Genomic DNA, 22,911 nt, shown 5'->3' with positions numbered 1-22,911 from the left:
TGGCACACACAGGTCAGACGGTAGGAGGGACCAGCCAGGGAATGGCCCAAAGCCCAGGTATATAACCTGCAGAGCCCAATGCCAAATGAAATGCAGGGCCTCAGTCTTCAAAATTATCTAGAGTTTCAGGACGGCAATCGCAGAGCATAAAATCAAACATCAAGTCAGGCATGAGTCAGGCATCCACAAAGCTGACCCCCCGCAGGCCTCTTCCCAGAGGTCTCACCCCTCCCTGGGGGAGCCTGAAGGTGAGATGCCCAGGAGGATAAGGGCAGGACTCCAACAACTGCCCAGGGTGGGCCGTTCACTCCTCGGGGACACGCAGCTCCCACACACAGGGCATGAAAGAATGGCAATGATGTTTTAAAAAATTAGGTTTATAAATATTTTCTCCATTGTACAAAGTTTTTCCCTGTCCTGCCCACCCCATCACTGTTCACATTTCTCCTGTTTTTAAAATCCCAACTATATTTTTTTTAATCATAAAATATATATTTTTCTTTGTTCATATTTAAAACTATGTACAGGGGCGCTGAGAGGCCGGGGTGGCCCGGCCAAGGTCAGGAGGAGTCCGTGCAGGGGGACGGCGGGGGCGGGAAGAGGTGGAAGTAGCTTCTCTCCGTGGCGGGCGACGGCGGGCAGCTGTCCTCCGCTGACAGGTACTGGCTGTGGGGTGTGGGCGGAGGCGGGTAGGGGTCTGAGTCCGAGTTCAGATCCAGGTAGTACTTGCTGGCCTTCCAGCGGCTGGCGCTGTAGTCGCTGTCGCACACATCCGTGCTGCAGGGCGTGGTCGGGGGCGCCACGCCGCGGATAATGTAGGGCCTGAAGGGGATACAGGCAAAGGGAGCCTGCATTCAGAGTGGCCCACATGCGCATCCATCTGCCCCTGGGCCCCCTGAGCCTCCACAGCACCACCTCCAAGGTGGGCGCGCCTGCACTTACCTTGCAGGCTGCCAAGTCCAGGCCCTGGCAAGGACTGCAGCCCCGAGCCAAGGTCACCCTTATGGAGAACGAGGCCCCCAGAGGCCACCTGGGACTAAACTTACTTAACCTGTCTGAGCTTCCATTTCTCTTTGACAAAATGGGAAGGATGAAACGGTGTCCGTTTCAAAAGCGGCTTATGAGGACTAAACTGAGATTCTGCATGGAACGTGCTAGAAACAGTGCCCGACACCAGGAAGTGCTCGACGGCTATCCCCCCTTGTATCACTGCTGTAAATAGTGGAGACCAGCCAGTCCCGTCTTGATCCCAGGGATGTCTCCTGATGACCCCCGCGACATCGCCCTGTGGCCTGGGCCCGAGGTGGGGCTCACAGTGGGCAGGAAGGGGGAGCCGGCTCCAAAGGGCCCGCCGCTGAGGAACGTGCAGCAGGAGGACACCCCACGTGGGGTCCTGGGAGCAGGCAGGCTGGGGAGCCCCTGCACGTTCTTGACCAGGGTGGCGACCACCCGGTCAAGAGCGGTGCCTCCCGGAATCAGCCGGCTCCCCTTCCAGGCCCGGGAGTCCCCCAAACGGCCACCAGAGGGCGGGCGGCGCCGCTCCCCGAGGGTCCGCGGCTCCAGGACCACGAGGCGCCACCCGCAGCGTCCCCAGACCCCGGCTCTCTACGCGGGAGGCGGGGGACAAGCCTAGCGGGGCCCAGCCTCCACGTGCTCCATCAGGTAGCCCGCCGGGGCGGGGTGGGCCCTGCGGGCTGAGACCACCGGGTGGTTGAAGCTCAGTAGGTTCAGCTCGCCCAGCCTGGCTCGGAGCCGGACCCGACGTCCCCTGAAGCAGGCCTGCGCCGAGAGGAAGGCGGCAGGATCGCCCCGGCGAGGGCCTGCCGAGCCCGCTCCTTCCCAGGGGAGGCATCGCGGGGTGGCGGCCCCGCCGCGGTCCCCAGCCGGATTCAAGCACCGCCTGAGCGCAGAGCCCTCGGGGACCGGCCAGCCGCGGCGGGGACCCCCGGTGGCTTCCCAAGACCCCCAAGGCTCCCACCCGAGGGCTCCGGGTGCTTTCTGACCTCAGCGCGCGCCGCGCTGCGCCGACCCCTCCCCGCTGTCTCTCCCGGGAAAGTGGGCCAGGCGCGGGACCGCGGGGGCTCCGTACCTGTACGGCCTGGCGGCGGCGGGAATGTTGGAAGAGTGGAACACGTCCACGTTGTACAGGGAGGGGTCCGTGGCGGGGGACGGCGGCGGGTTCAAGATCTGCGGGGAGGCCAAGCGAGGTCACACGCGCCCCGGAGCCCGCGGTCCCGCCACCCTCGCCCGCCTTGCCTCCTCCCACGACCCCTCCTGGTCTGGGAAGGGAAGCGGCAGCCGTGGCCTGCGAGTGGGCACGCGGAGGGGCAGAGCAGGGTGGCCGCCGGGGCCGCCCCGCTGACCAGTGGTGACCCCAGGCCAGCGCGTTCAGGCCCCCGATGGATCCTGCACGCCAGTCACCAGCGGGGAAGTGTCCCTGCCGGCCTGGGCGTGTCACTGGGCCCCAGAGCGCCTGGCGAGGTTCCTCTGGACTTTTACTTCCCCATCTCCTTCCACGTGGTGCAAAAGTCTAATCTCTATAATTCACTCCTTATTCCAAACACTCCTGGGGGAACCCTGAGGACGCAGGGGGGTCCACCCACCAGGGAGGGGCTACAGCCTAGCTGCCCGCCTGGCCAGCGTCTCAACAAACCAAGGGACTACTCTGCCCCCAAACTGTGGTGTAAGGACACAACTCTTCCCCCCAAGCACACACCCTCCAGAGCCAGGCAGAACACTACTGGCTCCACAAAAGGGGCCGTGGGACCCAGGGGCCCAGACACGGGCCAGGTTTGCACTCCCCGGCCCCGCAACCTCCTGCCAGCTTCCCTGCAGGGGGCACAGCGGGCAGAGGGCTATCACTGTGCGTGTGCCTTGAAGGACACTCTCCCCAGGTCCCTGGGGTGGTGGACAGGGCACAGCCTGTCCCAGGGAAGATGTGGATTGAGTCCTTTGTAGCACCTCCCAGCTGCAGCAGGCTCCCTAGTGAGGGATTTCCTGTTCTGAGGCCTCAGTAGCTTCATCTCTAAAATGGGGCTAGGGACTTCCCTGGTTAGGACTCTGCGCTTCCAATGCAGGAGGTGTTGGGTTCAATCCCTGATCAGGGAACTAAGATCCCACATGCCTCAGAGAGAAGCCAAGGAAGAAAGAAAAATTTTTAAAAGAAACAAAAAAATTAAGAAGACTTGCTTCCTAAGGTGGTCCTGACACTTGGTGAATAACCTACAGGAAAAGCCCAGGCCCCTCCCCTGCCCTTCAGGAACCACATAGACCCCTCTCCTTATTCTGGGGGAAGGGTCCTCTTCAGCCCAAACAGCCAGCCTCGGGATGCTCAGGATTTGACCCCAAAGCTAGGAAGGTACAGCTGGGGTGAAGAGGGGAGCAGAAACCAGTCAGGAAGCACCACCAGCAGAAAGGGCCTGCCCCTCACCCCAGGTTGGGGGTGGGGAGCTTTTTCTGCATCTGCCCTTGAACTTGACCGGACCTGGCTCCTCTTCACTTCTGCCTCCAAGGAGCTCTGGGATCCTGCCCATAATCCCCTCCCTGCTGACTGTCAGAGCTACCTCCCTCAGGGCGCCGGGGAGGTGAAGATCAAGGAAGGGTTGTGGGGAAGCCTTCCCAGTACAGCAGTAGGCAGATCTCTAGCAAGTTCTATTGGTGAGCACCTTGGCCCCTTCTCTGTCTTCTGGTGCATGGCAGCTGGGGGCTCTTTCCCAGTCACTCCCTCCCAGATAATCTGCTTTTCCTGTGTTCTAAAGAGTCCTCTTCACCTCTCACCGGCCAACGCCCTGGAATTCCAATCCCCGCTAATAACGTATTGAACTTTCTCTGGTCAAAGCACCATATGGTTTCTGTCTCCTGATTGGACCTCAATTCATAAAAGCTGCCTGGAAGCCATCAGCGCAGAAATAGTCAGTACCTCCAGACTCACTCAGACCTTCTAATTACATTCCAAGGGCAAGTTTTAAACACAAACATGAAACCTTGAGAACTTTAAGAGAACATGGAAAGAAACTATTTTTTACGAGGAGGGAAAGCCTTTCTGGGCATGATCAACACCCCTCCAGACTTAATTTCATGGTATAAAGGGCAAAACACAACATAAACCAAATCGAAAGACAGCTAGGAAAAACATTTTCAACCCATATCCCAGGCTCATTCTCTTAATATAGCTATACCTCTACATAAAGAGCCCCTGTGCTGTGCTCACTCAGTCGTGTCTGACTCTTTGCAGCCTCAAGGACTGGAACTCACCAGGCTCCTCTGTCCATTGAATTTTTCAAGACAAGACTCCTGGAGCCGGTTGCCATTTCCTACTCCAGGGGATCTTCCCGACCCAGGGATCAAACCCACCTCTTTTGCGTTTCCTGCATTGGCAGTAGAGTTCCTTACCTCTAGTGCCACCTGGGAAACCCAAAGAGCCCTTACAAACGGATTAAAAAACAAAACAAAACAAAACCAACAACCCAATAGAAAAAGGACATAAACGCACCTTTCTGAGAAAATAAAACTACAAAGGTTATTAACCATACAAAAAGATGTTTGACGTCATTTGTAGTAAGTGAAACATAAATCACACTACGATACCATTTTTACCCTAAATTGGACCCGCAGAGAGTGAGGGACAGTCATGCTGGTATTGCCCTCTGCTGGTGGGAAGAGGGACTGTCGTCTATTAAGGACCCTGTTGCCAAGAAAGGTCAAGATGACCTTCAGCCTTAGCTACAGGGCATCCTCCTGGTGTCTCCCCTAAACGAGGAAAATGCAGGCGTTCTGAGCATTGCTGTTGGGGTAACAAGATCCTGGGGTGACAAGACACCCACCGGTGTGGCCCAGCCACACCCCAACAAAGGGCACTGTCCAGTCACCAAGAAGGGGGCTTGCTCTGCCCGAGAAGGGAAACAAACTTCAGGGTGCAGGAGAGACCGGCGCAGAGTGGCCAGCTCGGGCAGAAGGGCCCCCAGAGGAGGCGGGGAGGGCCGGTAGTTACCACTCGGTCCCTCGGCCTCCTCACTGCGAAACAGGGTGGGGACAGCGCCCCCTTCTGGAGTCGGGGTGATGTAGCACACAGAGAGGGCGTTCCTCTCAAGTGCTGAGTAGAGGCCAGCCCTTCACTGAGGCTCAGCAGCAGAAAGGGAGGCTGAGTCGGTTCTAATGAGGTGGATGAAACTGCAGCCTATTATACAGAGTGAAGTCAGTCAGAGGGAAAAACACCGATGCAGGGTATTAACGTATATATATGGAATTTACAAAGATGGTAACGACGACCTTATATGCAAGACAGCAAGAGACACAGGTATAGAGAACAGACTTTTGGACTCTGCGGGGGAAGGAGAGGATGGGATGATTTGAGAGAACAGCAATGAAACACACATATTACCATATGTGAAACAGATCACCAATCCAAGTTCGATGCATGAAACGGCGCTCAAAGCCAGTGTACTGGGACAACCCAGAGGGATGGGATGGGGAGGGAGGTGGCGGGGGGGTTGGGGGGTTGGGACCGGGGACACATGTACACCCGTGGCTGACTCATGTCAATGTATGGCAAAAACCACCACAATATTGTAAAGTAATTAGCCTCCAATCATAATAGATAAATTCATTTACAAAAAGAAAGTGAGGCTGAGACAGGAGCTACCATTAGCTGCAGATGCTATCGTGCGGGTTTTAAAAGGTACACACGAAACTACACGGTACGAGATGCTAGTGGTGGATACATGTCGTTCATCACACGTTCATCCAAACCCACAGATTTCAACCAAGAATCCAAACCACCAAGGGTGAACTCAGACATACACGGTGGCCTCTGGGTGCAGGTGCGTGGACTGTACCCAGTGTTCCACTCTGGTGCGGGAGGTTGGTCATGGGGGCAGACTGGGGATTTGGCAAGTCTCCCTACTTTCCTCCCAATCTTGCTGTGGATCTAAAATTGCTCCGAAAATAAAAAGTTGTCTTTGGGACCTCCCTGGTGGTCCAGTAGCTAAGACCCCACGCTCCCAATGCAGGGGGCCCGGGTTCGATCCCTGATCAGGGAACTAGATACACATGCCACAACTGAAGGTTCGCGTGCCATGACTAAAGACCCTGTGTGTCATAACGAAGACCCAGAGCAGCCAAACAAACAAGCAAATAAAAACAGATTCTTAAAAAGCTGGCTTTAAAAAATGCATATTTAAAATTGGTGAACTCTAAATACAGTCAAAGGGAATTGTATCAATGCACTGGTTATGATATCGTCTTACTGTTGTAGACTTAATGTCTGGGTCTCCCCCAAATTCATATACTGAAACCTATGCTCCAACCTGATGGTTTACGAGTGGGACCTTCTGGAGTGCTTAAGCCACAAGGGTAGAGCCCTCCGGGATGGAATAAGTGTCCTTAAGAAAGAGACTCTGGGGGCTTCCCTGGTGGCCTGGTAGTTGAGACTCCACGCTTCCACTGCAGGAGGTTGCAGGTTCGATTCCTGGTCAGGGAACTAAGATCCACAAGGCACGGCCGAAAAAAAAAAGACCCCAGAGAGCTCCCTCATGCCTTCTACTATATACAGACAAGACAGTCACTATGAACTAAGAATTGGGCTTTCAACAGTGAGAAACCGGAACCTTGATCTTTAACTTCCCAGCCTCTAGAACTGTGAGAAATAAACGTGTGTAGTTTAAGCTGCCTAGTCTATGGTATTTTTGTTACAGCAGCACGCATGTGCTAAGACAACCAGTTACGTAAGATGTTACCAAGGCGGAAAACTGGTGAAAGGGAGGTGGGGCCGCTCTGTATCATATTTTACAACTACAGATAAATCCACAATTGTCTCCAAAATTAAAGGAAAAAAGTCACTCTCTTTGCTGGGAAGATAAAGTCCATACTCTCATATGCTCGCTTATGCACAGATTTCCTCTGGGAGGACAGACAATAAAGTCCGCACAGGCTGTGCCTTTCAGGAGGGATGAATTCCTGGTCACGGTAAAGGCTGGGCCCTCTTTTCACCGTGCCCTTTGAATTCTGTACCATGAACATGTATTACTGATTCAAAGCAATGTAGTTAATTTTTAAACAGCTGGCTCCACAAAGGGTTTCTTTTGGGGATGATGAAATGTTCTAAATTTAACCACGGTGATGACTGCACAACTCTGTGAATATACTAAAAACCACGGAATTGGACACTTTAAGTGGGTGGATTGCATGGTATATGAATTATATATCTCAATAAAGCCATTGTAAAAACTGCTGGTGGTCAGTGTCGTCTCTTGCTGCCAAGTACGATCCCCCCAGCTCCCAGCTTCTCCAGAGGCTGCAAGCATCCTGGTGTCCACCTTGGGGGTGGGCAGGGGGCTGTCCTGGAGTCAGCTCAGTCCCACACGGGTTCTTGGGGCTTCTAGCTGGCTACATGGGCCATCCGAAGGTCAGGTGACGATAGCAGCAGGAAGGACAAGAACAGTGGGGAGGGTTCCTCAGCTCCACTCTGCTGACTCTTTGCCTCCCCCACCCCTGAACAGCCCAGGCCCGTAGCCTCCAGGAGACTCAGACCGAATCCTGTGGACCCGATATAATAACCCCCGCTGCCTTTTTCCTAGACCCTTCCAGGATCAGGTGCAATAAGGAAGGGCAATACCCTGGATATGGGGGACACTCAGAAGGGTGGGCAGGCCCCGTCCTGGTGGGTGGCGCTCGCTGGGACCCCCCAGAGAAAGTTCAAGGGGCCATCTTCACCTCAGAAGAGTATTTCATCACAGAAAAGTCAGGTTTTGAAGAATTAAGAAGCACAGAATGAGGTAAAGTCAGAACCTGACACGTAGCCCCGGATTCGTGTCCATGCATCAGGCTCACCCGGTTACCCCAGGCCATGCTCCTGGCAATAGGGGGCTTTCCCAGCCAGCATGAAGGAGAAGGTCCCCCTCAGGATCCTGCAGCAGAACCTGGACACTAAGGGCTTCAGACTGTCACCCTCTACAATCATTTCCTTCTAGGGTGTGGCCTGGAGCCAGCCCACACCCCACTTGGGCTGCCGGAAGCTCCAGGGAGCAAACGTCAGCACAACAGTCACCCTGTGAGTACCTGTCCTTAGGAAACAATCCAGCTAGTTTCTGGGAACCAGCAAGGCCTTAGGCAGGAAAATAGGGTATTTCTGGTGGGGACACTGAAGGGAAGCTCACGTCCAGCCAGACAGGCCCTGCGGATGGGGGAGGCCCTTGGAATAAAGACTGGCACCCAGACCCGAGGACGCCAGACAGCAGCCCTGGGAGGTGGGATTATGGGTGCAACTTCCACTTTTTAGACTTCATGTGACTTCTGGATTATCCACAATGAACAGGGAGTGCTCTTTTCTAAACAGAAAACCCAGGGTGTTGGAGGGACGTCCAAGAAGGAGGGAATCTATGTACACACAGAGATGATTCACTTCGTGGTACAGCAGAAACGAACACAACGCTGTAAAGCAATTCCACTCCAATAAAAGAAGAGAAAGGAAAAAACTACAGGTCAGGACGGGGAGGCGAGTGAACGCACCCACCACCCTGAGGGGTGGAACGCACCCACCACCCTGAGGGATGGAACGGCTGGCTGGTAATTCTAGAAACCCTGTCATGGGTTGGGGGGGACCGAGCTGTCCGGGCTCCCTCCTGCCCCCACTCACCGGCGGATACAGTGTCGCCTTGGTGCTGGACGAGCTGCTGGACGAGGCCCCGGTGACGTGGTTCCGGTCGTAGAGGGGCACCCCGGCCCGGCCGCCCATCAGGCTCACGGAGCTCATCATGGACTTGCCGCACGAAATGCCTGTGGCGGGGTGGGGGGGTCCCGGGGGGGAGGAGGCCTGGTCAGGGGCCAGGGCGCCCCACGGACGCGGCACGCTTTCTCCAGCCCCTCTGCCCAGGAGACCCAGCCAGGCTCAGGAAAGGAAGCCCCACCTGACGGGTGTCCCTAGTGGGCGATTCAGACGAGCTCAGCTCAAGTCCAAAGAGCATTTCTGACCCCCTCGCCCCGCAGCCCGCCCCAGCCGCCCTCTCCACCTCCTCCAGGGCCCTCGCGGGGCTCAGGCTCCTCACCTGTGAAGGGACCGTGCTGGGAGCCGCCGGGGGCGATGAAGTTGAGGGGCACGTGGGGGGTCCCGCTGACGTACTCGTGCGGGAAGGGCCCGTTGGCGCCCGCGTAGCGCTGGCACACCACGCGCTGGCACACGAAGTAGACCCCGCCCATGATGAAGAGGGACAAGATGATGCCGATGACCGGCCCGATGGCGCTGCTGTGGGCCGGGCCGTCGTCCGAGGGCAGCTTGGTGATTTCTGCCGGAGGCCGGGCAGGGAGAGAAGGTGGACGTCAACCAAAACGGAGCGGGTCTCCTGCGGGGGTGCAGGCGCTGTGTGCCCTGGAGGGCTCGTACCTGCCCCGGCCCAGGACCCACTGGTGGAGATGCTGGGGGGCTGGGGCAGCACCCCTGAAGGGCTTGCCCCCTCCAGCCTGCCCACAGTGGCCTCCTGCCCCTCCTCAGCCGGATTGAGCTCTCCCACCGTCCCCAGCCCCTCACCAGCGACTCCCCCAAAGCAGCCTCCTCCTACTCACGCCCCTGACCTGGAGCTTCCCAGTCTGGGCTCTAGACTCAACCTTGTCCAAAGAACACTCACTTCCCCATCAGGTCAGCACAACGGTTCTAGGGACAATCAACTCCGTCCTCTCCAGCTGGCCAAACCTCCCAAAGGGAGGAAAGCTGCTGGTTCCAGTGAGGAGGCCTGACTATGGATGAAAATCACCCCAACGACCGGGGTCACGGTCACACGGGAGGCCGAAGACAGACACGGCCTGCATGGACACCTGCCCACCAGAGGAGCAGGGCTCAGAACCCCACTGCTGCACTCTGACCCCAGGCCTCACCCCTGAGGTGGTAGCTGAGGGGCCTGCCCTGGGTTGATGGGACGGTACAAAAGCGCTCAGTGAGTCCCCTGGGGACCCCTCCTTCTTCCCTATTCATAAGTCATCTCTATCTTGCAGTCAGAGCTCTCAACCCTGGTCCTTCTGCCGTGAACGAAGGCGCCATATCCCCAGGTGCATGGACACATCCCCACTTCCTGGGAACCCAGTTCCCTTCCTGTCTGAATCCGACAGCCTTTCAAGAGCCACTGCCTCCAGGAAGTCTTCTCTGACTGCCTTCATTTCCCATCCTCTGTACCCTGGTACCCCTGACTATACAGACCATGTCATTCAAGGGGCATGCAGCACACGCGTGTACGTATGTGTGCGTGTGTGCATGCACATGTGTGTTTCTGCACATGGCCACACACTCCTCCTCCTTGGCCAGACAGCAGGCTGCCAGGGAAGGGACCCAGCCCCTACTCCATCCGGTGATTTTGTCTGGCAGACGCTGCCGAGTGAGGTCTCTGGGCAGAAACATGCTGCCTCTGCCTGCCACTCAGGCCTGGCCCATCACAGTCAGCCCCGCCCACCTCTGCCTTCTCCAAAGGGGCCTGCTTCTGTGCGTCCGTCCCAGCTAAAATGCCCCTTAGCTCCGTCTCTCCCTTCTCCCAGCTGCCTCCATCTCCAGGAAGGCTTCCCTGACTCCCCCACCAAGGCCTGATCACTCCCAGCCTCTTTGGTCCTCACCATTTCCTCCCTCTGGACCCCACGGTCCTGGAACAGAAGCCCAGCACAGGGTGACCCCCCCGACCCCGTTCTCTGCAGGAGGCCAGCTCACCGCACATGAGTTCGTCGGAGCCGTCGACACAGTCGGGAAAGGAGTCACACTGCTGCTTGATGAGGACGCACTGGCCGCTGGCACAGCGGAACTGGTTGGGCAGGCAGACGGCTGCAAGGAGGGGCCTTGCGTTCAGAGAGGCTGGAGGGCATGACGCAGCCAGGAGCACTGAGCAGATGACCACCAACAGGTGCACCCAGCCCCGCGACCCCAGACCCAGCAGCAGAGGCCTGGGGTCCAAACACAGAGCAGGCAAAGGGACCCCTGCGAGGACCAGGTAGGGGCATGGTCCTGGCCAAACCAACCTTCACCCTCCCCTCAATGACCCCCCTTCAAGGCCTGTGAAATGCTGGGGACGGGCTGGCAGGGAAGGGACCTCAATGACCCAGGGAGGTAATTATTCACCAGGATCCTACCATGGGTCAGGCTTGCAAAGCACCGGACCTCCCACAGCCCCTGAGCCCAGGCTCTGTCCCAGGTCCTGGGGTCAGTGGACAGCCCACAGGAGCCAGGCTTCTAACCAGGCAGGGCAGGGGACAGCTGATGCGCCTGCAGAGCTCCAGGGGTCAGGAAGCAGGGGCAGAGCTCAACCAGAAAGGCAGAGGCCGGCCATGCAAGCAACTAGTGCAGCTCTCAGGCTTTCAGGGGAAGGGGAAGAGAAAGGCCGGGTACTGCAGCTGCCGCTGCTTCCCTGCTGACCTGGAAAGGGTCCTGGCCCCGTGAGGAAGGGAGCTGCCTGGGGGCTCGCTGGTCACCTGCCCCCAGTACTTCCTGTCTATGCTCCCCACCTGCCCTGGCCCAGGCGCCCCACGCTCGCAACTGGAGACAAGGAACCCTGTCCGTGCAATGAGTGGGCAGATCTCCTGGTCACTGAGCAGGAGAGGAAGCTTCTGAAATGGAGGGTGGAACCCAGAGCCTGCACCAGGGCCTCCGGTTCTCCCAGGGCTTCCTTCCACCAGGAGAAACTCTCACAGTGGGAGGAGGTGGGGAGTGGTTCCTAATCAGGGCTCCTGCCTCCTGCCGAGATCTTGGCCACCAGACACAGCTGGGGCCAAGAGTGTAAGGCAGGGCTCAGAAAACTCTTCTGTAAAGAGACAGATAGGTCTCTACAGTAACTACTCAACTCTGCTGTTTTCATGCAACACCAGCCTCAGACAATATGTAAATGAATGAGCCTAGCTGTGTCCCAATAAAACTTAGGTGGCTTAAGTTGGTAAAGAATACCAACTTACCCTGGTGCCTCAGATGGTAAAGAATCTGCCTGCAATGCAGGAGACGTAAGAGACAGGAGTTTGATCCCGGGGGCGGGAAGATCCCCTGGAGAAGGGCATGGCAACCCACTCCAGTATTCTTGCCTGGAGAATCCCATGGACGGAGGGCTACAGTTCATGAGGTCCCAAAGAGTCGAACATGACTGAGGTGACGTAGCATGCACCCAAAACTTTATTTACCAAAACAGGGTGGCCTAATCCTTGGCCACAGTGTGTTAATCCCTGGCCTAGTCTCCATCAGGTTCTCAAAGGGTCTGTGAGCTGGAAAGGCTTTATGACTGCAGCTTCATAGAAACATTTGGGGGAATGAACCCCAGGCCTTCATCTTCCACAGAATGGCTGCTTATCATGAGTGGGCAGGGAACAGATAAAATCTGAGTTATCCAAGTACAGGACCCAGTGGTTATGGGGGGAGCAGCTAGAAAGACCTATTAACAGCTAGCTCAGTAGCAGTCAACACGGGGCCGTGCGGCTGACAGTGTGTGGCAGGAACCAACCGAGAAGGTCATTTATAAAAGAAAAAACTCAGAGGGAGCTCAGACATTTGTTTCACTGTCACGGTCCAAAGGAAGATCCTGCTGGTCAGAGTGGACCCAGGCTGACCAGACAAATCTCTCTGTAACTCCTGGTTCAGTGGGATGCTAGAAATCACCCACAAATAAGCATTAACCCACAGACTCACTGGTGGAGGACAGCACTGCCTTTGGGGATGGGAATTAACCAGGGTGTAAACCATGGAAAGCAAGCTAATGCATTTGTCTTGGATTTCTGTAAAATTCTTGACTGAATGAGGGAAGGCAAGAGATATTCTCATAGTCCACCTTCATGCCAAACTGGTAGGGCAGACGCCAGGAGCCTTCAGGGGGCCTAAAACTAACATTTTTTCCTTCCCAAGCTGAGGAGCCTTGGCAAAGCTTCTACGGTGACCTTCAGGTGCGGCCTGATAAAGCCCAAACTCCAGGAGGGCAAGGGGGTGCCCGATGGGATGGGCGGAGCCTTACTGGGGCGGGGCCGGGAGGGCGGAGCGGGGCCGGGAGGGCGGGGCAGGGCCTCACCATCGCAGTCCGCCTCATCCGAGCGGTCCTGGCAGTCGGCCTCGCCATCACAGCGCAGCCGCAGGTCCACGCACTGGCCCCGCGCACAGGGGAACTGCGAAGCCGAGCACACTGGGCACCCCTCCTCGTCGCTCTGGTCGTCACACTCGGGGAAGCCGTCACAGCGCCAGGCCCCGGGGATGCAGTCGATCTCCCCAGTAGCGCAGGCGAACTGGTCGGGGGAGCACGTGGGAGGCTCTGCGGAGCAGAGAAAGACCGTCATGGGCGCCGGCTTTGGGGCAAAAGCTGGGCGAAGCACGACCGGCTTTCAAAGCAGAGAATACGCTCCGGTCATATATGCTGTATCCACCTCATCTCCACTGCCCTGCTTCCTGTCTGCCTTCCCGCCTCCAGCCCCAAGTGAGGCCACGAAGCTGTCGACCCAAAGCATAGGGTGTGTGTGCAGGGCCTGGCTACACCGGCATGTCCACTGCACCCCCGCCGGAAGTAGAAGGATCAGAAAGCCAGTGGTCAGCACCCACACCCATTACACCTTTGGGGCAATGGGGCCAGGACACTGTGAGTGCCAACAGAGCCCACGGGCATGGTGGTGGGGGCTGGTGGAGGACCCAGGCCCTTCACTGAGGGGTGGGCTGAGGAAAGGCAGGTGGTAAGGGTACCGGAGCCGGGGCAGAGTCGATGGGGAGGGGGTTTGAAGGTTCCCTGGTGGAGGGAGTCATGGGAGGGTGGTGAGCTGAGAGGGGGAAGGACAGGAGATCTGGGGCCACCTTCTGCCAGTGGCCATGGTAAGTCACCCCCCTCGGGGTCCACTTCTCTAGTGCAGGCCAAGCGTGGACAGTATTGCTGAGGGAGGGGCACTGTCCTGGAGGCCTGGACACAGGCGGGCATGAGTGCCAGGGCGCCAGCAGAGACACTCAGGAGGAGCCCCTTCCCCAGGGTCCTGTCATCATCTCTCCCTCCTGGCTGGAAAATCACAGAAAACTGGAGGCCCAGAAATCAGCCCAAACTCCATTTCAAGTTTAAGAACAGTCATCAACATCCATAAAATCTGATTAAGGAAAAAGGTATTGGGAGTTCCCTGGTCGTCCAGCAGTTAGGACTTGGGCCCTTCCACTGCTATAGCCTGGAGAAGGAAATGGTAACCCACTCCAGTATTCTTGCCTAGAGAATCCCATGGACAGAGAAGCCTGGTAGGCTACAGTCCACGGGGTCACAAAGAGTCGGACATGACTGAGCGACTTCACTCACTGCTATAGCCAAGGTTCGATCCCCAGGGGCGGGAGGGGGACTAAGATGCATAAGCCACAGAGCATGCCCCCCCCACAAAAAAAAAACCTTTAAAAGACATCAACTTCACAAAAGCATTGATTTCATGATGTACTAAGACTTTCAACATTTGGAATCCACGTGCCTCCCCCATAACTGCAGGATCCACACTGGACTGAATGGGGATGGGAGATGGGGGAAGAGTTGTGAGCAAAAATGAACACAATCCCGCTGTTCCCACTGCATTTGGCCACAGAGGACACACAGGGGACAACGGATGTGTGTGCAGTGAGCTGCCAAGGAACACAGGGATGCTGGCCACGGAAGGCTGTGTGTGGACAGTGGCCCACGGCCCACTCCTGAACTCCAACCAAAGGCCCTGTGCCTTTGACCGCTGTTTCCACTGCCCGCCCGCCCCCACAGCCCAGCCAAGAGGAAGAGGGTCCAGGTGGGGCAGGCTCTGATTTCCCAAACGGCCCCTAGTCCTGGCAGATGTTGCTGGAGAGCCAGGACGTGATGGGGCGGGGTGTGTGTATGTGTCTCTGTGTGCACGGACGTGAGGCTGAACCCAGGCTCCTCTCAGCAGCAGGGCAACCTGAGGAACCTTCAACCTCCCAGGGCCTCCATTTCCTTGTCCCTAAAACAGAAGCAGCCCGCCTGGTCACCGCTTCCTCCTGGAAGTAACAGAGCCAGGCAAGCATGTGCGCGTGCACGTGCGAGGGTGAGTATGTGCGCATGCGCGAGCGTCCGGCTGGGCTGGGCTCGCACAGCAGGGGCGCTGCGGAGCACACTCGGGCATCGCGGGCCGCGCCCTGCCCGTCTGGGTCACTGCATGAGGCACGAGGCTCCATGGCACCTCCTGGGGACCTCCGTGAGCCCCTGACCTTCTGAGAGCCCCCAGAGAAGAGGCCAGGGAAGAATGGAGATGGGGACACAGTGAACACAAGCCTTTTAGGCCCTGAGGAAGGGTGACAGAGGGGTGCATCCTCCCGTGGGGAAACCCAGGGCTGGGGTCCCACAGGGAGCTGAGCGCTTGGTGCAGCTCTCTTCCAGGGCAGTCTGGATGTCTGTGCGAGCTGCAAAGCCACTCTCAGGCCACAAAGCCATGTGGGCCCTGGGGCCGGAACTCAGAGAAAGGCCACCGGGAAGCTCAGGAGAGTTGAGGTGTCCCTGCCAGCGGATAGTCATTAAAGGGCCCCCCTCTTCTTGGCCAGGGTCTCCGGGGTTTACAGTGATGAGGTGGGGCAGGAGAAAGCTCCAGAAAGACAGGCCCGTGGTCCTGCTCCCTGCAATGTGCCATGTGTGGGACAAGGCATGGGGATGATGGGGGTGAGGGTGAGAAGTTAGGGGCAGGGCAAAGACCGGCCCCCTGGAGCTCAGAGGACAGGAGAGGAAAGAAGCACAGGAACAACACACCCAAGGTCACCTGGAGGACCTGCAGGAAGAGGAGAGGAAGCCTGGGGACTGAGCTTCATCACGGTGGCAATGACAGTTCAGTCTATTATTCCTGCCATCCTCAGGACTAGTGGCAGCGGGCATTCCCGTGTGCCATGTGTCAGGGACCACGCAAAGCACTCGGTTACTAACAACAACCCGTCAGATAAATGCTCTCAGTTTCTCTGTTTCACAGAAAAGGAAGTAGAGGATAAGAGAGGTAAGTGAGCAGCCCAGGGTCACTCAGCTGGGAAGTGGCAAAGCTGGTATTGGAACCCAGGTCTGGCGGACCCTAACGCTTATATTCTGTGCAGCCTTTGAAAAGAAGAGGGTCAAGGGTAGAAGGAGGGAAATAGACAGAACTACTAAAAAAATTAGACAAATCCATTATTGGGGATTTCAGCGCCTCCATCAGTAACTGACAGAACAAGCAGTAAGGAAGGATAAAGACAACCTAAATAGCACTATCCCTCAACTGGATCTAACCGACATTTAGAGAAACACTCCACCCAACAACAGCAGATGACATAACTTCTCAAGCTCATAAGGAGTATTCACCAAGGACAGGCCACATGCTGGGGAAGAAAACATATCTGAACAAAGTTAAAAGGATAGAAATCATTTGTGTACGCTTAGACCACAATAGCATTAAACTAGAAATCAGGAACAGAAAAATAGCTAGAAAATTCCCAACTATTTGGAAATTACACGACACACTTGTAAATAACACCAGGGCCAAAGAATTACTGAGAACAATTTAAAAATATTTGAACTAACTGAAAATGAAAATACAATTTTCAGTTATTAAAATTTATCATTTATCAATTTCATTTATCAAAATTTGTTCAGTTCAGTCGCTCAGTCATGTCCCACTCTTTGTGACCCCACAGACTGCAGCAAGTGGGGCTTCCCTGTCCATCACCAATTCCCGGAGCTTGCTCAAACCCATGTCCATTGAGTCGGCGATGCCATCCAACATCAAAATTTGTGGGATGCAGCTAAAGCAGTGCTTAGAGGGAAATTCAAAGCCTTGAAATGCATGTGTTAGAAAAGAAGACAAATAAAAAGACAGTCTGGCTTGAACCCTGGGTGCCACAGGGACTATGGATTTTTTTTAAATGCCAGGCAACAACCTGGCAGGCAGAGAACCAGGTCCCTGTTCAGTGTCCCAACAGAAAGTGCCAAGCTCACACCTACCACCACAGGTCAGCAGGTTCTGCAGGAGCACGAGGTGGACCGGGCAGGAGCATCGCGGCGTCCCATCGCCCTTGGCAACGCAGATGTGAGAACAGCCTCCATTGTCGCGGGCACAAGGGTGGGCTGCTGTGGAGAGAAAAGAAGGAGGGGTCGGACTCTGACTCCAGTCTCAGGACTTCAGCCTAGAGAAGGGAGGCGGTGAGGGCCAGGCAAGACCTCACAATAACTGGCACTCCTACAGAAGTGCAGTCAACCCTCTCACTTCATTCCTAGGGCAGCCAGGCGAGTCTGTTTCTGTGGACGCTGCATTTTGCCAATGAGGAAGTGGAGGCCAAAAGCACATCTAGAACTTTCCTGACATCACACCCCAGCCTTCTGCACCAGCTCCCACCGTGCCCACAACCATCATGCTACACTGCCCGCCTGTGTGTCTCTCATGGTGTAGTGGGCTAGTGGTGGGCCCCCCAAAAGATACGTCCACATCCTAATGCCTGGAATCTGAGAATGTGACCTTTACTGGGGAAAAGGGTCTCTGCAAATGATGTGATCACGTTAAAGATCTTGAGATGGGGTCTAATTCTGAATTATCTGGGTGGGCATTAAATCCACTAACAAGTATCCTTATAAGAGAGTGCGTAAGAGGTGAGGGCTTCCCAGGTGGTAAAGAACCTGCCTGCCAGTGCAGGAGACTAAGAGATGCAGGTTCAACCCCTGGGTCAGGAAAGTCCCCCAGAGGAGGGCATGGCAACTACTCCAGTATTCTTGCCTGGAGAGTCCCATGGACAGAGGAGCCTGGCAGGCTACAGTCCTTGGGGTCGCAAAGAGTCAGACACAACTGAAGTGACTAAGCATGCAAGCAGGCAAGAGGTGAAGATGGGAGAGAAGGCCATGAGATGGCAGAGGCAGAGGCTGCGATGACACAGCCACAAGCACACCCGTAGCCATGAGCCGTCTTGGTCACCCCCCTGGTCCCCATCCCCTCAGCCCCCTCATTCCCAGCCTCCAGAGAGAGCACAGCCTTGGCGGCACCTCGACTTCGAACTCCTGGCCTCCAGAACCGGGAAAGAGTATGTTTCTGTTGCTCTAACTCACCCAGTTTGTGGTCGCTTGTTACAGCAGCTGCAGTAAACTGATACACGTGGAAATTAACATAGTAAAGGTGGTGAACCCCAGGAACCTTGACTATTTCAATTCCATCAACCTCCTGTGCCCAATCTCTGGACAATGGTTAGGCACCCGGGAGAGTGGCTGACCTCCCCCAGGTAAGAGGAAATGGCAAAGAGCGCTCTGCTCCTCACCTGAAGACAAATCATGGTTTTTTTCCTCCTTCATCTCAAGGATTAGGTGTTTTTAAAATGGCAGAGTCACAGTTTAGAGCAGGGTCAGCCAACTTGTTCCATAAATAATGAGAAAGTAAATAATTTTGGCTTCACAGGCCAGGCCACTGGTTGTGACTCCCGGTCAGCCAGCTGCAGGGCAAAAGCAGCCAGGATGGCAGGGACCCACAGGCTGCAGAGTGCCACCCCTGGTTTAGAGGTTAGCTGTGGGATCGTGTGCGGAAGCAGGATGGGTGGCCCACGTCCCAGATCAACATGGCAGAGCCCACCGAAGGACTTCCCGTGCTTACCCAAAACGAGGAGCCTCTCCATGTCACCCCAGAGCCTGCACATCGGTGCTCACAGACACGTCCCCGGTTTCCAACCTCAAACCTGCTCACTGAGCGTTTCCTGGCCCTCCCAGCCCCGGTTCCAAGGAGCCGCCAGTCAGCGCCCCTGGCTTTCTGCCGACACCAGCAGGCTGCGCGTCTTGACCTTTGTGGGCTGAGCATTCACCATTCCGACCATCTGCTAGCGACATCCAGGAAGCCGTGACTTGGCTGAGCATGGACTAAGGGGCCAGATGACCACAAGCATGCTAACCCAGAGGTATGGGGCGCCTCGGTTATTTAGAAGCTAGTTTCCTGGTGACTTCACTTATCTGGGACCCAGCTGATTACCACAGAAACTGCCACGGAGCAGTCAACAAAGAAGTGGCCGGTTCGGAGGTCACGCCCCGGATTCTGAGCAGGAAGCCTAACGGAAAAAAATCCAAGTGGCTAAAGCATGGGCTCTGGTTGCAAATTCAAGCCCCCTTGTGTTTGCTGGCTGCAAGACAGGAGAAGTAATACCCTTACTGAGTTCTACTTTTTTCAGCTGTAAAATGTAATCTCATTTGAAATTATAAATTAATGTGAAATAACATATATAATGTAATATATAATATTACATTATAATATCATATATAAAATGCAGTGTGGCCAAGGCAACAGGCTGACAGGGATGGGCTGGGGTGAGGCTGGGCAGCCCCAGGGCCTGGAAGGCAGCCAGACCATGGGCGTCACGAGACAAGGACAGAGAAGGCCCTGCTCACTCAGCTGGCAGCCCACTGGGCTGCATGTACGTAATGAATAAAGAGAGAAAAGCAAGAAGATAGAGACAGGTAGACACTTAGACACACACACCCCTCCACATCCACATATAGCCAAGGACTGGGTGGAGGAACCAGAGGTCCTGATTACAGACATCCCTCTCTCAGGCCCCTGGACTCAGCCAGGCTGTGGTAGGCAGAATCCTAAAGTGCCCCCCAAATTCCCCACCCTGCTCCCCAGCTGGGGAGGATGTGATGAGCTGTCATGCCCATGGTTTTATCACCTTTCTTGGCGGAGGGACATACAGATGTAATTAAGGTTACTAATCAGTTGATTCAGTCAATCTAAAGGGTGATTCATCTAAAGCTGGGCCAAGTCTCATCGCAGGCACTTGGAAAGCAGAGTGGGTTCGAGAGCTAGAAACGGAAGTCAGAGCGGTCCAATCTGTTGCTGATGGAGAAGGGGATGGGGTAGGGGCCTGAGGGTGGCCTCTGATGACCGAGACTGGGCCCAGCCAAAGCCAGAAAGAAAACGGCCGGAGCCCTACTCTCGCCTTGGTCCACCCTCCTCCCTTTCTCCAAGGGGGCCAGCCCAGGGGTTGCTGTGCTCCGTGCAGAGGTGTTCCCTCCTCTCAGGGGCCCCCGCACACCCCCACTGCCCGCCTCCCACGTACAGAACTCCTCTAGGCTGATGTCCTCCACAGCATGAATGCCGGTCAGGTGTGCGACACGGCCCTGGACTCGCGTCCGTGCATCCCCCGTGGTCTTGTCCACACGCTCAATCATCTGCTGCTGGCGATCAGTCCAGTAGAGGTGCTTGCCCAGCACGGTCAGGCCCACAGGCTGCACAATGTTGGCGTCCTCCAGGGTCAGGCGGTTGGCCCCTGCGAGAGGGATAAGCGCCCCGAGTGGCGGCTGACCCCGAGAGCTCAGCCCATGCTCGCTCTGGGAGAATGGAGGGCTGCCGGGAGCCTGGGGGACGCCAGGCTCAGGCTGGGCACACTCCTCTCAGTCAGCCCTGCTTCCACCTGGGCTGGCCTTGTGACCGCAGCCGTGGACCCAAGTTGCTGATCCCCTGAAAACACGGTGCCTCCCCTTCCCCCAGCCCACCCCAACTTCTGGCAGAAAAGCCCCTCCAAGCTCTCATTCTTGCTCCTCTCCAGCCCAGGGGCCCCCAGACAAAGGCAGCCATGGCCAAGCAGCTCTAAGTGTGGGCGCTGGAGGCAAAGGGCACAGGATTCCTGCTCCACCCCATGCTGGGGGCCCCAGGCAGCTGGCTCACCCTCTCTGAGCCTCCCTGGACTCTACCGATCAGGAATCGTTCAGGTCCCACATCCTGGAATGTGGCTGGGGGAGTGTATGTGCCTCCTCGGAGCAGGCCCCCGACAGACTGTGGCGTGTGACCGATGACGGGGAAGGCGGGCGTTCCCAGCGGGTCAGACAGGGTGGCTGCCGAGAGACCAGTCCCCAGGGAGGCCCCAGGGCTCGTACCTGACAGGTCACAGCTCTCGATGCGCTTCAGGTCGGCATCCACCCAGAAGAGCTTGCCCAGCGTGTTGTCCACCACGAGGGCCACGGGGCGGATGAGGCCCGTGGTGAAGAGGACCTCACGCTCTGTGCCATCCAGGGCGGCACGCTCGATCTTGGCGGCGCGGTCCTGCATGTTGGTGAAGTACAGGTACCTGCGGGGGGCGGCAGTGAGGACCTGCTGTGTCCTGCCCATCCTCGGCCAAGCCCCAGAGAGACCAGCCCCGACCCTGCGGACATCCAGCAGGCGAGCAGCCGCATGACCCCACTCCTGTAAGTGAGAGGTCACACCCTGGAGGGGCTGGAGAATGTCCCCCAAGACCTCACAGCTGCCTGGAACCTCGGAATGTGACCTTACTGGGAAACAAGGTATTTGCAAATATAATCAAGGATCAAGATGAGGCTACCCTTGGGACTTCCCTGGCGGTCCCAGGTGGTTAAGGCTCTGAGCTCCCACTGCAGCGGGGGGCACAGGTCCAATCCCTGGTCAGGGAACTAAGATCCCGCATGCTGTGCAAGGGCCCTCAGCCAGTGAGAGTGGCCTTAAGAGAGAAAAAAGAGGCTACGGGACACACAGAGGAGTCCATGTGATGACGCGGACAGAGCGGAGGGACGCGGTCACAAGCCTGGGAGCACCCAGGGCCCCCGAAGCTGAGAGGCAGGAAGCAGCCTCCCCTACAGACTCCGGCGGGAGCACGGCCTCGCTGCCCTTGACCCTGGACCCTGGAACTGCAGGAGAACAGGCCTTCGTGTTTGAAGCGCCTGGTTTGTGGTCACTTGTGGCAGCCCCTCCTCTGGTTCCTGAAGAACCACCAGCACTGACTGAGCCCCCGGGTGCTGCATGGCTGGTACGCCCCGCTCTCTTCACCAGGAAACTGAGTCCCTGGGAGGTCACGTCACACAGGCCGTAAGTGATGGAATCGGGATTTGAACTCGTGTCTGCACGACAGCCCCTGGGTAGAAGCTCCAGCACACAGTGCCTGGACAGGTCTGACTCTGGCTCTGAAAGGCGAGTCCTGCGGGTATCTGGGGTGACCACCACGCTCCTGCCTCCCACCTCCAAACGCTCCTAACCTCATGTCATGGGGCTTTGGGTGCCCCCCCCGCCCTGGTCCTTTCCTCCAGGACCCTCCACATCTTTCCGCATGTCTCAGCCTACCAGAGAACCTGAGGGCTGACAGAGCATCAGGGAGCATCACGGAAGGAAGAAGCTCCCAGTCAGGTAGTGACCTCCCCATAGTGGGACCTATGCAAGTGAATAACCTGCACCACCTGCGATGCTATGGAAGGGATGGCTCTACAGGGCTCAAATTCAATGGGACGGTCTGACACCTATGAACTAGAGCTCACATCCTGCCTGTCTCTCGACAAAGCCCCCACCCCTGCACAGGCTTTCAGTCCAGGCCGTCCCTGGGCATCTCCACCTCCTCCCCACGACTGGGAATGAGCTGGTGTTTCCTCACCCCGCCGACCCGTGGCTGTGGTGGCAGGGACCCTGGGGAGCTCCTGATGGATGGGCGTGTAGGGGGTGGAAGATCCCTCCTGGCCTGAGAGGCCAGCATGCACGGGAAGGGCGCCCGGCACACCCCTGCAGGGACAGCACCCCAGCCCACGGCGCCCCCGCACCCGCGCTCGGCGTTGACAACGATGGCCCTTGGCTTGTCGCGGTCCCCCCGCAGCACCACGCCCATGGCGTCCCCGTTGAGCCGGTGGACATTGATGGTGTTGGTGGCCTCGCACGTCCAGAACAGTGTCCGGCTGTAGATGTCGATGCTGAGGTCGTGCGGCTGCCTGTCCGGGTTCTGGCTTTGGCCCGGAGAGGTCAGAACGAAGGGCTGTAAGACGGTAAAGAAAAGAGCATCCACTGGAGATGAGGCGGGGAGGGCAGAGACCTCCGCCCCAGTCCACAGCAAGCATCAAAATCTCAACCCTGTTAGGAACCTTTCCTTTCCAACCAGCTCTTGTCCACACATCCACCTCAGAGTGAAGGGGCTCCCCCGACAGCCTCCAGGGGAGTTCTCGCCATGAGCTCTGGGCCAGGCCCAGCTACTGGTGACGGCACAGGACCCAGATG

General features: G+C 56.8%; 1 protein-coding gene across 1 annotated transcript in view; it reads right to left on the bottom strand.

Moving 5' to 3' along the window:
- Positions 1-396: 396 nt before the first annotated feature.
- LRP5 (LDL receptor related protein 5) overlaps positions 397-22,911 on the bottom strand; it is a 122,725-nt gene continuing 100,210 nt past the window's right edge. The window contains exons 14-23 of the mRNA XM_052662433.1: positions 22,464-22,672; positions 20,802-20,992; positions 19,985-20,194; positions 16,905-17,030; positions 13,008-13,244; positions 10,682-10,792; positions 9,042-9,278; positions 8,633-8,772; positions 2,090-2,187; positions 397-822 (exon numbers count right to left, since the gene is read on the bottom strand). Of these exons, the coding sequence (XP_052518393.1) occupies positions 561-822; positions 2,090-2,187; positions 8,633-8,772; positions 9,042-9,278; positions 10,682-10,792; positions 13,008-13,244; positions 16,905-17,030; positions 19,985-20,194; positions 20,802-20,992; positions 22,464-22,672 (1,821 nt within the window). The 3' untranslated portion in view covers positions 397-560. The remainder of the gene's footprint in view (positions 823-2,089; positions 2,188-8,632; positions 8,773-9,041; positions 9,279-10,681; positions 10,793-13,007; positions 13,245-16,904; positions 17,031-19,984; positions 20,195-20,801; positions 20,993-22,463; positions 22,673-22,911) is intronic.

This window comes from Budorcas taxicolor, chromosome 25 (genome assembly GCF_023091745.1).
Source record: "Budorcas taxicolor isolate Tak-1 chromosome 25, Takin1.1, whole genome shotgun sequence".
In the NCBI taxonomy this organism is placed as follows: Eukaryota; Metazoa; Chordata; class Mammalia; order Artiodactyla; family Bovidae; genus Budorcas; species Budorcas taxicolor.
Note: the sequence above shows the minus strand (reverse complement) of the source record. Positions and strands in the feature narration are given on the sequence as shown.